This window comes from Falco peregrinus, chromosome 3, assembly GCF_023634155.1.
Source record: "Falco peregrinus isolate bFalPer1 chromosome 3, bFalPer1.pri, whole genome shotgun sequence".
Taxonomy (NCBI): domain Eukaryota; kingdom Metazoa; phylum Chordata; class Aves; order Falconiformes; family Falconidae; genus Falco; species Falco peregrinus.
Genome location: NC_073723.1, coordinates 72,848,935 through 72,862,430, shown reverse-complemented (window position 1 = coordinate 72,862,430; position 13,496 = coordinate 72,848,935). Strand labels below are relative to the sequence as shown.

General features: G+C 36.3%; 1 protein-coding gene across 2 annotated transcripts in view; it reads right to left on the bottom strand.

The window, feature by feature from the left end:
- Positions 1–13,496, bottom strand: part of ELP2 (elongator acetyltransferase complex subunit 2) — a 45,622-nt gene that overhangs the window by 20,083 nt on the left and 12,043 nt on the right. For both annotated transcript variants that reach the window (XM_055799582.1, XM_055799583.1), the window contains exons 7-13: positions 11,117–11,183; positions 10,073–10,207; positions 9,029–9,124; positions 7,161–7,261; positions 5,058–5,189; positions 4,428–4,577; positions 1,115–1,303 (exon numbers count right to left, since the gene is read on the bottom strand). In XM_055799582.1, coding sequence (XP_055655557.1) covers positions 1,115–1,303; positions 4,428–4,577; positions 5,058–5,189; positions 7,161–7,261; positions 9,029–9,124; positions 10,073–10,207; positions 11,117–11,183 — 870 coding nt within the window. The remainder of the gene's footprint in view (positions 1–1,114; positions 1,304–4,427; positions 4,578–5,057; positions 5,190–7,160; positions 7,262–9,028; positions 9,125–10,072; positions 10,208–11,116; positions 11,184–13,496) is intronic.

Here is a 13,496-nt window from a genome sequence, read left to right as displayed (position 1 = left end):
TAATGAAAAATAGCATTCACAGAAAACAATTGCAATAAAGCTATATAAGAGTAGCTGTATCATCAGAGCTCATAAAGCCTTCCTCTTTAAACAAAGCCCATGTGAAACATTTTGTGGTATCATGAATCAAAAAATAGCATTCAGAGGAAAAGCTGATAAGGGAAGTCTACAAAAGGTAAAATAATGACATCTGCCAGCATTATAAAAGCACAATATTATTTGTACAATATCATTAATGGAAGTGCTTATGAAGTCTTATGGAATTAAATTACTAAACAGCTACTTATGTAACTTCTTGCTATCAAAAATGAATAGATTTTTTCCCAGATATTTCAATTGCTGAATGAAACAGAAAGGCTAATCCACCTCTGAGAAGCTGCACAGAAAACACTGCTTTTGAGCCAGAAATGCAAAGAGCATGCAAGGCGCTGTACAGAGGCAACTATCCTAAATGAGGTCTGCTCTACAAAATGCAGAGAAAAACAGAATTAGAACGTAAAGTAAACAGGGAGCAAACAAGGGACAGCAACTCTGCAGTCTTATCTTTCCACAGAATAGGAAAATATACTTATCCACAACTAAGAACTGGAATATGAAGGCCTCAAGCAAATTCCAATGCCAACAGGAAATAAAGAATGAGCAAGTACATATTTATAAATATTTAACAACTAACAATAGTGCTGAAAGCGTTATGCTATTTCCAAGCACACAATTAAAACAACCCAACACAAAACAATAATTACATCTAAATAAGACCACTATACCCTTAAATTAAGGGGAAGCACACTTCCAGGCTTATTGTTTGCTTTCAAATCAACACATGTGTACAGTAGTCTGCTTGGTCTGACTTACTTAAAATTTACCTACACTCTCTGCAACCTTCTGACACCAGGTCTCCAGTTTCAAATACAACATGTTTTATAAGACATCACCATAAAAATACATATGAAACAACACACATGGAAACAAATAGAAGGGAAAGGAAAAAACCAAAGTTAAGGTGTCAGAACTATTAAAAGAATTTTTATGGAGTTTAGCGCAATTTGACATTTTCTAAAGCATTTATTTACATGAAAGAGGCTGTCTTCACTTAGCATTGCTTTAGCACACTTACATGGGAGCACAGCTTCTCCAGTGGAATACCAGTGATGTTACTGAAATTTTCTATAAAATTCTTGGGAGCACGAAAAACTCGAAGCACTTTTTCATCTGCTCCTGACACAAACTGAAACCTGCCAATCATTGCCAAACAACGCATGTCGTATCCGTGTACTTGAGGCCTTGCAATTTCATGCCAGGTTACCTAAACGAACACACACACAGTAAAACACCATTCTTAACCAGAGAGGCAGCAAGATTTTGAGTTCCAATACAGTACTAATACTCTGCTTGCTGATCTTAACAAAAAGGAAAGCTAATAGCTTCTACTGACCATTCATACAACTGACGTATGTGAGCATACATCAATTAAATCCTATTTTTCCACCAAACAATTCCTGTAATTAGTAAACTATGTCCCTGCACAGGTATGTTTAAGGTATTTGCTTACCTTTGTTAGTAATGGCACATTGCGTTTACTGCGACTTCTTTATGCTAGACAGTCAGGAATAGGACATAATTTGCTTAAGCAATAGAAGGAGTATATGCTACTTGCTGCTTTCAGAACTGTAGCTCTGAAAGATCTATAAAAGGTAGCAACAATTAACTTGCTTCCTTCATCTGTCTTTCACAAAAGCACAGCAGCACTGCTGTCAGCAGGCTACAGATTCCTACTTCCCCCCTTTCTGTAAATACTTGATTTTAGTGAGAGCATTTAATAGAAGCTTTGCAAAAAACTGACAAAATCAGAACAGCTTCTTATAGGAAAAACATCTGGAAAATGCTGATGATTTTAGAAGTGTTTTCATCTGAAACATTACTTCTTTTTTTTCTAGTTTCCTGAAATATTCATATCCATGCTTCAAGTACTAATCCATGAAAACCAGAATTAACAGCTAACCAGATATTAGACAAGTTATATAGTCAGACTAAGCAAAGAATATTCGCAAAAAAAAGAAGTTATTCAAATTGCTTTTCTAAAAATCTAATTTATTCCACATATGAAAAAACTGATTCTTAAAAAAAAATGTTTTCTAGCAAATACACTTTCATTAAAACATTTTTAGTAAGTGTTATTTCCTACTACTCCTACATGATACTTGAGCTGGAAAAATACAGCCTGCACTTTTGAGTCAACAGCTAGCAGAATTAGAATTAATTCAATCAATTAGAATTGTATTAGAATAGTATTACAACGCCTGGAAAATTGCAGCCAAGACAGAACTTACATTGTATTAGATACCATACAAACATAAGGGAAGGCACTGTACTGACTTTGAACTGAACATATCACACTAAAAATTCAACTAAGTATGTCAAAGATTCTGACAGAACCTGAAGGGGATATTTGAGAGATTGTACAAAATCTCATGTTTTCACAATAGCTTGATTATCTTCCAATCAGGAAAAAGCACTAATTCTTTAAAAACAAACAAGCTAGCAAGAAACCCCACTTACCCTTTACTAGGTGCATCTTTGCATACTTTAGAACACAGTACATAACAGGAATGAAAAAAACAAAAAACTCAAACCCCAAAACAGATGAAAGAGGGCTACATAAGTCATTCAATGAGCTTCTTCCAGAAAAATCAGGCTGCAAATCTGCATGACAAATTGAAGCTGACTGTTATCCCTTTCTGATATTTGAACCCAGTAAAATATCAAAATTTGAGATTTTAAGATGGGATAATTATTTGCATTTAACACTTAGTTCTCTTTTTATAGAGGAAAAACATGAACATTGAGCTGTAATACTAACTCTTCACAGACATCTGAACCATCCATTGTGTGCTGTTAAGACAAACATCAGATGTGACCTGTCGTAATTTTTCAGATGCTAAAGAAAGTAAGGCTTTTTAAAAGCTTATGTTACCTAAGCTCATGAGCAGCAGAACTAAGCACCTGGTTTTCAGGGTTCAGAAGTCCTGAACACATCCCTTCAAATGACCCATTTCTATCTCAACCCACTAACAGGATACTATAGCTTTCTCCCACACCCCATGCAGCAGCAAGTGTTGATGCTGCTTTGATTTACACCTGAACTAGCCTGGTGGATGCTCTGTGGCAGAAAAGGAAGGGGAAGTACACTAATACAGTAAGCACCAAACTTAGGTAAGAAGACAGCAATCGCTCTGCTAATCAATTAATTCAAAAGTTTCAGGGGCAGCAGGAAAGCTGTACAGGTAAATCATACAAAGATTAGTTTTTCAGAAAACAGGATAAAAAATTAGCAAGCAGCAAACATAATAAAGAGTGGTATTTCAGTAGGTCACAGAACATGATACCGACAACTCTTTTGAATGTTGCCAGTTTTCATCATTTGCTAGTCTTAAGACTTTCCCTCCATATCTTTTCCACCCTCCAGACTGGAGGTTAGGGGAAAAGGCAGGGAAGCAAATTGGACATGACCTTCCTACAAGACAAGGCAAAGCTTAGCACCCGAGCTGGAATTGCCACCACTTCCGTGTGACCTGGAAGAAGGAAATCAAGGAATAGATGCTCAATTCACCCTCTCAAAACAACAGAAGCTTTGGTGAGACAGTTGTAATAGCCACCCTTTGCCTCCTCCAACTAACGGCACAGCTTGCACAGGCCTTATATGACTTCAATCAGTCTAGTTTCTGCCAGTTTCCTGAACAGAACATTAGTCCTGTTCTGCCAGAAAAAGCTGTATTTGTAGATGAGAGAAATGCATGAGCAAGTATAAAAAGGAACTTGTGCATTCCTAGACAAGTTTTCCCACACCAAAATTTAGACTTATTTTGGAACACATAAAGTTATTCAGGAATAATTCTTCCTGAAAAGTTGCTTGCACAGGTACAAACTGCACTCATATAGTCCAGATACTCATTCCAGCAAAACAGAGTGATAAACAACATAGCGTAAAAAATACAGTGAGAACTTCGCTTAGATTAAGCTTGTGTGAAAAACACAACCAAAGTTAGGTTTCTTTATGCTTACCTGCAGCAGTGCTTAGCCAAGTGTTAAACAAGGGCAACAGATAATTATTAGAATCAGCCACATATTGCTCCTCCTGAATTACTGCAGAGCCTGGTTTTCAAGACCCTGGGAGAACACTAACGTAACTCAGAAATGGACTCAGGATTAAACAACAATCATGCTACATGATTATTAGAACTCTGCCACTAGTATTTTTAAAGTGAAAACAGCGCACACTGAACGATCAAGCCAAGCATTTACACAAACAGTTTTGAACAGATCTCGCTTGGGGAAATGTAAGGTTTGAGTTACAAGTTCAGATGACTTGTTCCAAACTCAAGAAAGACAAGACATCTTTAACAAGCTCACAAAATCTTTGAAGATCGTACCTGTGTCTCTTGTTTTCTTTTCCATGGAGCGAAGAGTCTAGTAGTTTGGTCAGAACCAACACTGATGATAAATTCTCCTTCTGGATCCCACTTTACATCCTCTACAGTGTTAAAATGTCCTGAAATCACAACTTGTGGAGTCCATTCTTTCTATTGAAGTCACCAAAGAAGTAAAGAGTTTTCAAGTGACTGATTAGCATATTCTAACCAAAATAAAAGTATCAATGTCCTTATTAAGAAAGCAAAAAAAAAAAAAAAAGTCATTTGAAAATCGCAGATTATTAGAACTCTGTGTCTGAAGAGACACAAATACTGTTTTATTGCTCTAGCTTAAAAGAAACAGCTTACTGGTTCAGCTGCCACTTCTGAGCAAAGCACAACCACAAAGGAGTTCAGACTAATCTACTGACTTTATGGTTCCCACAGAGAAGCAACCAGCTTTAGAGACTGGCAGACTGCAATCTCCCTTCTTTGCAGAAGCCTCCTACAGAATTTTATATTCAGAGAAGGACTATTTCAATAATTAATTTTAAATTGTACTGTTACACTTTCCTATTAACAACAGAAAATACTTCAAGTGACATGTAAGTCATTCTTTTAAGTACTACTACTAATAAAAACCCAGCATACCTTATTAACTGTAGCCTGCTTCCAAAGGTGTAGTGCTCCATGAAAAGCATGAGCAATTATCATTGAACCATCTGGACTAAACTGGCAGTCAAAAAATCCAAGGGTATTGCCACCCACTTCACCTACCCGTACCTGAATGAATGATCAGAAGTGAAATATACATGAAAAGAGCCTTCCATTCATATAAACTCATCCTAATCTTATGAGGTGAAAATTAAGCTGTAAGCAAGAGTTCGTATTACACACAAAAATACATTTAAAGAATATTTTAATTGCAAAGTTAAGCACTAAAATATGGGCATTCAAGCTGCGTACCACTTTAACTGAGCCTCCCTTCATAAACATCTCAGGATAAGATCTTGCTCAATCCCCCAAGAGAAAGAAAACAGTACAGTAAATGAGATACAGTACAGTATTTATGTGTTTCAGTCCAGCTTGTTGGATGCAACAGTTTCCTGTCATCTGTTGCCTTGCTACTGCTCTGTTGCACAAAATGGAAAAATGGTCCAAAGAAACAATAGTTCCAGTTACTCTTCCGCCCACTTAATTTCCAAGATTCACTACCTTATTTCCACTTCCCTGTTTCTCCATGAATCCCTGCGATTTGCTCCACATTCCTTCTGTGGCCTCTGTTTTGTGCTTCCCTTGTGATTTTGCATGTATGTATGCACGCATACACATATACCTCATAGTTGCTCTAGTGCTCTTCCAAGGTTTTAATTACATTAAAAGATTATTGAAGTTACATTTTCAGGTTTTATTCAAGAGATAAGACCACAATTCCTTTCAAGCCGAACTCTTTAAAAATTCCCCCATTATTATACTGTTGCTTTTAAGATCACAATGAAATTAATTGATACTTCATTCTAAATGGCAGCGTGGACTAGTACGTCCATTTTATTTATTACCACTCATCCAAAAAAATACCATCCATAAGGAAGTGACTTTCATATGCAATGCTAGAGGCAGAATTCTAGTCTCGCCTCTGAGGAGGGGAATGATTTTGTGAAGACTTCTTGTTTATTGTATCAAAATGGGAGAGAAAAAACAGGATATTTACCTTGCACCCTTCCTCCCTGCAGGCTTTCAGCTCAGCTACCCTCCCTCAATGCAAAAGCGATTGTTGCAGTTAAACATGTCTGATTTGAACTGCAAACTGCACATCTGAGGTCTAAACAATGCAAACAGAATGAAAGGAAGAATAAAAACTTGCAACAAGCTTTACTGCACAACCCATTTTTAGAAGCTTGCAAATCAAGCCACAACTAAGCATTATAACTAGGGACAACAAATGGCATCTCTATGTGATCACCCTACTATGAACTAATTTCTACTTCAAGTAGAAAGGCACAAGAACCTTTCAATGGAACAGGGGTAAATTAAATACACTACTGTAATACTCTCTTTTTCACCCGAGAGGATTAGAACTTTCTTTGTGACAGGAAAGATCATAAACAATGGTTGGCATAACCCAACACAAAAAAATTTCAGTCAAAACACTGCAGTTTTGAAAAGCAGGTCAACTGAAAACAAAGGCATCTACCGAATCACTAGATAAATCTAGTTGTACTACCTGTTTATTTAGGATGATCCGCATTAGAACTGTGTTCAAAATACTACAGTGAAATGCAAGCATCCAGCTCAAATGGAAGAAAAACCTAATGACACAGCCCATGAACAAGTTACTGTGAGCAAAACCAGGCTTGTGAATTGCCTGTCAGCTGCTCTGTGGTATATGCTTGAATGCACACTCCCACAAGGATTAATTACAAATAATTCAGGAGGGTTTCTTCCTCTTCTCACCAGCAGTACGCAGCGTGTTACCTGGCCTGCTATACTATGAATGACTGTTAAGCACAGACTCCCCTTAGAATCTCCCCACTATGGTAATAAGAGAGCACAGAAGCAATACAAATCTTACTGTATCACATAATTTTTGGAAAATATAATTTTACTCACAACATGGCATCAGAATGAGTATTTTTGCAAGAAAATGCTTTTGTCTTTCCCAGCATTTTACAGTTTCTCTTCTCTACAGTACACAGATGATGCTGGAAACACAACTTGAACACAGTATGTATTGTGAGAAAGACTGACACTTACCTGTTCCAACCAGACTCCAGATTCCTTATCAGGTTCCCATACGATCACAGTTTTGTCCATTGACGCAGACAATATCCTCATTGGTTGTTGCATGCTGCCATCTACAGTACAAGGAAAACGATTACCCTACAACCTACGCAAATGCTTCCTAAAAGAATTGGGTCATTTTGAAATCCAGACACACTAAGAAAATTGTTCAGCATCAGAGATGTGCAATGCAGTACTTAAATGCCAGACTTAACAGGCTCTATGTTCTTGCCAGGCGTTCATTAGGAGGTATTGTATTTTTCAGCCATAATCTCACAAAGGAAATGTAAAACACATACATGAGAACAACCATATTCTACTGTTTATTCAGTCCAAATTGATATTGAAACAAATGTAACTTGGAGGAAAAGCCAGGGCTTCAAGGACTGCACAGCAGCTCTCGGTTCTATTCCTCAAATAAATTTTGATGAGAGAGATTGTTTTGTTTTAAACTGTAAATCTATGCCAGTATTCACTGGGCCTTTTCCAAATTAAGGGTTAGATTCACTACAGACCTCAAAAGACTGTAGCACCTTGTAATACATACAGTAGTATGGACTGCTCCCCAAAAATGCAGGGAAACACTCCAGACAACCAGCCAACACAGCCAGAACCGGGAAGAGGGAATTGGTCCATCACCCAGTTGCAAAACCTGTAGAACCACTGAGGAACCCTTCTTGAGAATAGAGATATTGGTGGGCATCTCATGAGGTGGTATCTCATGTCAGCACCAGACCTTCTACCTTCTGCACTGAGAATACGTCTCTCAGATCAATCTGCCTCTACTGAAGAAAAAAAATCTATTTTGAGAACCCAAGACTGAGCAGGCCATGTCACAAAAGCAGCTGCACACATGCAGAAGCATGATGTAAGATGCCTGGAAAAATTCATGGTTTAAAGGACAGTTTTTCAAATTGCAGTGCAAGACTTAATATGCCTATATTGTGCCTAAACATTGCTTTAATTGTCTTTTATTGGTGTCTAAAAAAAAACCACCAAAGTTAAAGAACAGGTAGCTAAGCCAATATTTCTAAAACAAGTCCTGTTGTCTTTCACTACAGGTATTTTGACATTCTAATTGCACTCTACCGTTCAAGTACTGTATATACACTGGCAAAGCTGTGCTTTGCACTGGTGAAGTCACCTGCCATCAGTAACCCTAAAACATCTCACAAATAAAGGCACCTTTGCCAATACAAATACACAAGAGCATTCTGATTGGGCAAGTATGTCAAATCAAGAATCTCCTTCCTTTATATGCCAGGCAGACACACACCAGCAGATCAGTACTACAAACCAGGCTGTCAGGATATACGGATTTAGAAAGGTAAAGACTTGAGCAAAATGCAAAATTAAACTGTAAATAAGTTTTTTCAATTAAAGCCTGCATTATTGTCCTAAAGCTACATGCCAGAGAAAACATACCCAAGGAATCCCTGGCACGTCATATTACTGCACAGAAGATTGAAGATTAATCTTCTGAATGTTGCTATTTGTTCCTTTCTACTCCAAGAGAGGACTGCTCTTGGGTTAATGCTTACCTTCCAAAGAACAGACATTTCAAATACATGTATGAAGGTAAACTATTAGAGCTACTAATTCATACTGATTAAACAAACTAATTTGTATTCCATAAACAACAAATCGATTACAATAAAAACTGTACAGCTTAGTTATTTTATTTCATTCGTTAAAGAAAACATGAGTAAAAGGGAATATCCTTTTACTTATAAAACATTATTTGCAGAATTAAAACATTTTCATAGACCACGGTGACGAGAACATGCAAACACAATATGAAGACATATGACTTAATTAACTGCTAAGTGGTGTCTTTTTACCTTTGGAAAATGAAGGTTGCCAGTGAACTGCATACACCCAGTTTTCATGACCAGCCAACACCGATTCCAAAGTAATTGCATATGTTGTATCAGTATCTACCACAAATCAAAGAAAACCACATTTCTTTCAAAAAGCCAAGAAAGACCAGGTCATTTCTGGTATCTTCAGTGAAAAAAAAAAATCAACCACTTCCATCATCCACCAATATCTCAACAGCCTATTGACACTGAACAAGCCCCTTGAAAACCTACTTTACCACAAGTCCTCAGTACCAGACTGATGCTAATAGGTCAGCCTGTTGCCTCAGAGTGGCATCACAGAATTCCTGGAGAACTTTCAAGCAGTTTTGAAATAAATGCTCTGACATTAGCTCTACCCATACTCTTAAGCACATTTACATCTCCAAATGACTGTAAATACAAGCATTAAAATACTACAAAGAGCAAATCCAGGTTTGCAGCAAGTATCACGAGCACTTTTTAGAAGTAACATCATACAAACTTCATTATATTACCTAAGTTGCCTAATAATCTACCCCACAATGTCAGCATTGTGAGCCTCTGATATTACAGTGCTCAAACAGTATAATAACCATAAAAAGCCTGCACATAGTTATCTGTTCTCTCCAGTACTGTCCTAAGGTTTAAGTAATAGTAAGCACCTCTTAATGCATTTAATTTGAAAAAAAATTAAAGGTATACTATTAAACTGGAGAAGAACTGCACAACAGCTTACCTCCCACAGACAAATGTATCTCCCTTGTACTGCATTTGGTGTATGTGTAACAATACTTGTTGATACTAAGCTCTCACTGCTTTACCACTTTTTGTAACACATCATTAACTTAACATAGTCACCGTTTTAACAAAAACTACACTTTTTCTAACACCTGAATAAAACCAATGCAGTCAAACTGGTCTAGTAATCTTTTAATGCAAGCAACAAACCAAATTAGATGGTAACCACCCTGTTAGGTTCCCTGAAACCATAAACAAATACACAAGTGAAGAGTTGTGTGCAAGAATCTTACAGCTGTTACCTACTTTTGACAGTAAAAAAATTCTCTTTCAATCTTATGGAATCATCTTCAGTTTCTGGAAGTTGCTTTGATTTTGTACACACTTTCCAAATTCTTATCAAACAATCCTGAGCACAGCTTGCTAAGAAAAGGTCTTCACCTATTTGGTTTAAAAAAAAATTTTAAAAATCATTAGAGCCACGTTTTCATTGCTTCTTTATTGCAATCACTGCCATGACTAACATACCATATTTTCAAACATGCACTACAGCATTACCCTAATTTTTCCTATTGTACACAGTATCATAAACTGCTTTTTTATTTTAACATCAACTCACACTACTATTTCAAACTCTCTGCTAGTTTATAACCCACTGACTATGCACATTTCTCTATTTATAAGACATGGAAGACATGATAAATACTGTAGATATTGTATATATACTTCCCTACTACTTGTGGCCTTTGCTTTCAAAATTCTGACAGCCTCAATACTCTTCAAAAACTCATGTCCTCCTTTTCTTTCTTCAGGATTGTAGCATCCTCTAATTCCTTCTATTTTATTTTTGGCATTGCTAGAACTTTTTGATTAGGTAATATCTGAATAAGTCCTCTTCTTAATCTCCTATTACTTAGAAAGGGGTGGGGAGAAGAAAGTACTATTTTTCCCTCTTTCCCCACCTTTGAAAAAGCAGCTAACTCTTCCTCATTCGGATACAGATATTTGCATATTGAAAACTCCTATTAATTTGCATTTAGGTACCAGTCAGGTAAACATACTTGAAGTGAGCAAGACAAAATGACGTATGTGAGTGTTTCATATCAAACTAACTGTAGCCATAATTTTGGTAACTAAATGTAACTGTAGTATAGGTTCAACAATTCTTAACGTTTTAACAGCACACAAAGTTCTATCTTGATTTTTAATATTTGTACCAGCATCTCAGAAAAAAAAAAAAAAAATCACAACCACAAGTGCTTAGGCACTACAGTGCATCAAAGTTGGAAGGATAAAACAGTAGTACTGTCATTAAACCAGTATTTCACTTTACTAATCCTTCATACTGACCACAGACTGCCCATTCAACGCCTCTTATCCAATCTTCGTGGCCAGGGAGTATTAATGTTTTCTGAAACTGAATGGAAATTCCTGTTATATCATAGATATGCACTTAAATTACCACAGACATCAACAATAAGCCTTGGATTTTCAAGTCCTTTATATTTACAGCTTCTATTATTTGAAACTGGAAAAATAAGCTGCAACTAAGGATCGTAATTTATTGATGTATTCTGAATAGGCCTTTTGAGTTTTGCCACCACTGGGTAAACATGTATCACATTACGGTACTTCCCATATATGGGCAGGAAAGAATGAGAACTCAAGGTGCTCACCTTCAAGAGGCTACAGTCTCTCTATGACACAGATTAAATTTTTAAATTTATCAGACTTATAATGGTACACAAAGAATAACATCCTGCAAACATGACATGGTAAGCAATTTCTATTACATGTGTGAAGTGGATGCAACTGCAGATGATATGGAAAATTAATATGGGTAAAATCCAATGTAAAAAGAAGAGGAGATGTTTTGGAATTATTTCATTCATTACTTCAAAAATACTATTCAAAAGCATATTATATTTGTAATATAATACTATTAATAAGAAGTATTTATGGGGCTAGAAATATTCTGTGTTTCTTAAGTTTATTGACTAAGTTTCCAAGAAGATATACATCAAGAACTGTTACCTGCTGATGGAAAACTGTATGAACACAGGCTCAAAAACACAGGAATGTAAACAAGTCTGGATTCCCTTTTAAGAATTTTCATTAGTAGTATATTTACATTTGTAACATATATAATATTGCCATTTTATTTTGATTCAATTATTTACTAAGCATTTAAACAATTTCTATTTTTCTTTGCCCAGAAAAAGCCCAACTTCCATGACACTTTTTGATCCCAAGTTGACTTAAAATGTCTGAAATAACCACTGCAGTTAAAATGTTAGTGTAGTTTAGTACGAATACCACATTTTTTCTGGCATTATATTCTGCTAAATCCCTTACCTAGGCCTACTAAGAGTTAAGATTAAACGACAGCCTCTGCTATCAGCACAAGTCTGCAAGGAGGTCTCTTTCCCTTTGGGGGAGGGGGCAAAAAAAAAGCACATTTCTCATTGTGTTGCTGCTCTTTCTCAAAATACCTTTGGCTTCAGAAGAGGTGGTGAGCAACAGTAACTCACTCAAAGAAAAAATCTGTATGAGTATGAAAAATGAGTACGAAAAAACCCATACTCACTGATCAGTGTTTCTCTCTTTGGCACAACATCCCTGATATTCTCCAAAACCCCCTCCCCACCAAACAAGTTGCTGAGCTTCTCATTCTACATTTGCAGTCTTCATTTATCACAGAGATCATTCTGTAACATCACCAGAGTAGCTTAATAGAGACTTCCAAATCAGAAAGTTTTGGTTTTAAGCATGTGTTCTCACAGCCACCTAAGCCTCATTTTGCTAGTCACTCCTGCACTCAACGGAACTTTTGGATGTGGCGTTCCAGATAGACATTTATGTTAAAGACCCAACTGGTTATGTGTAAATAAAGGCAGGAACAGCCAGGAAGCAAAATCAAATAGTGACCTAAAGGTTTTTCTGAAGACTACATGTTTCCAGTAAGACATTAAAAAATATATATTTTTAGCAATTAATATTTCAGATAAGAACGAATATATAGGTGTTTTATTTCATTTACACAACCTCTGACATAATGCTCTGTATTCTACACTCACCAAGGTTAGTTGGTAAATTTATTCCCAACTGAAAGATTGGTTCAGGCTGAACTGTTGTTGACATTCTTGTCTTTTATGATTCCTTTCATGTTAAACAGTGTGCATTTCTCCTGAAACTTGACTTTAATATTAATCTTAACACACACATCTAATCATTTTCCCATTTTTAACTTCAAGGTGTTGGTTTGCTTTTTTAAAAAAAAATTACCCTCATCCTCTCACATCAAAGAGAACTATTAAGAAAAGCAGACATTTGTTTTGTCTTTAGAGTAAAACTAATCACTTTGAGCTTATCAATACCACCCCAGGTTTCCAAGTCATTTCCCAAATAGGCTTTTATGCTCTACTTCACCTTAAGTCAAGCATGCGGTTCTTTTGTGCTATAGAACAAGCATTCGCTCAAGATTTTCAACATACTGTTTTCCATAAAAATAAAGATTGTCCAGTGAAGCTAAGCAAGGAGCAGTGTTGCTGTTATGTCTTCTGCTTGGCTTTTTTTTTTATGTTTTTGCCATTTTCTTTGTCTCTCGGTATCACACATTCAGTTTCTTCAGATGTATTCTGTTCTAAAACTACATCAATTTAAAGCTTCTTGCAGACACACATGGTCATCATTTTTAGATGATACAGTCAACATTTTTATTATTGTCTAG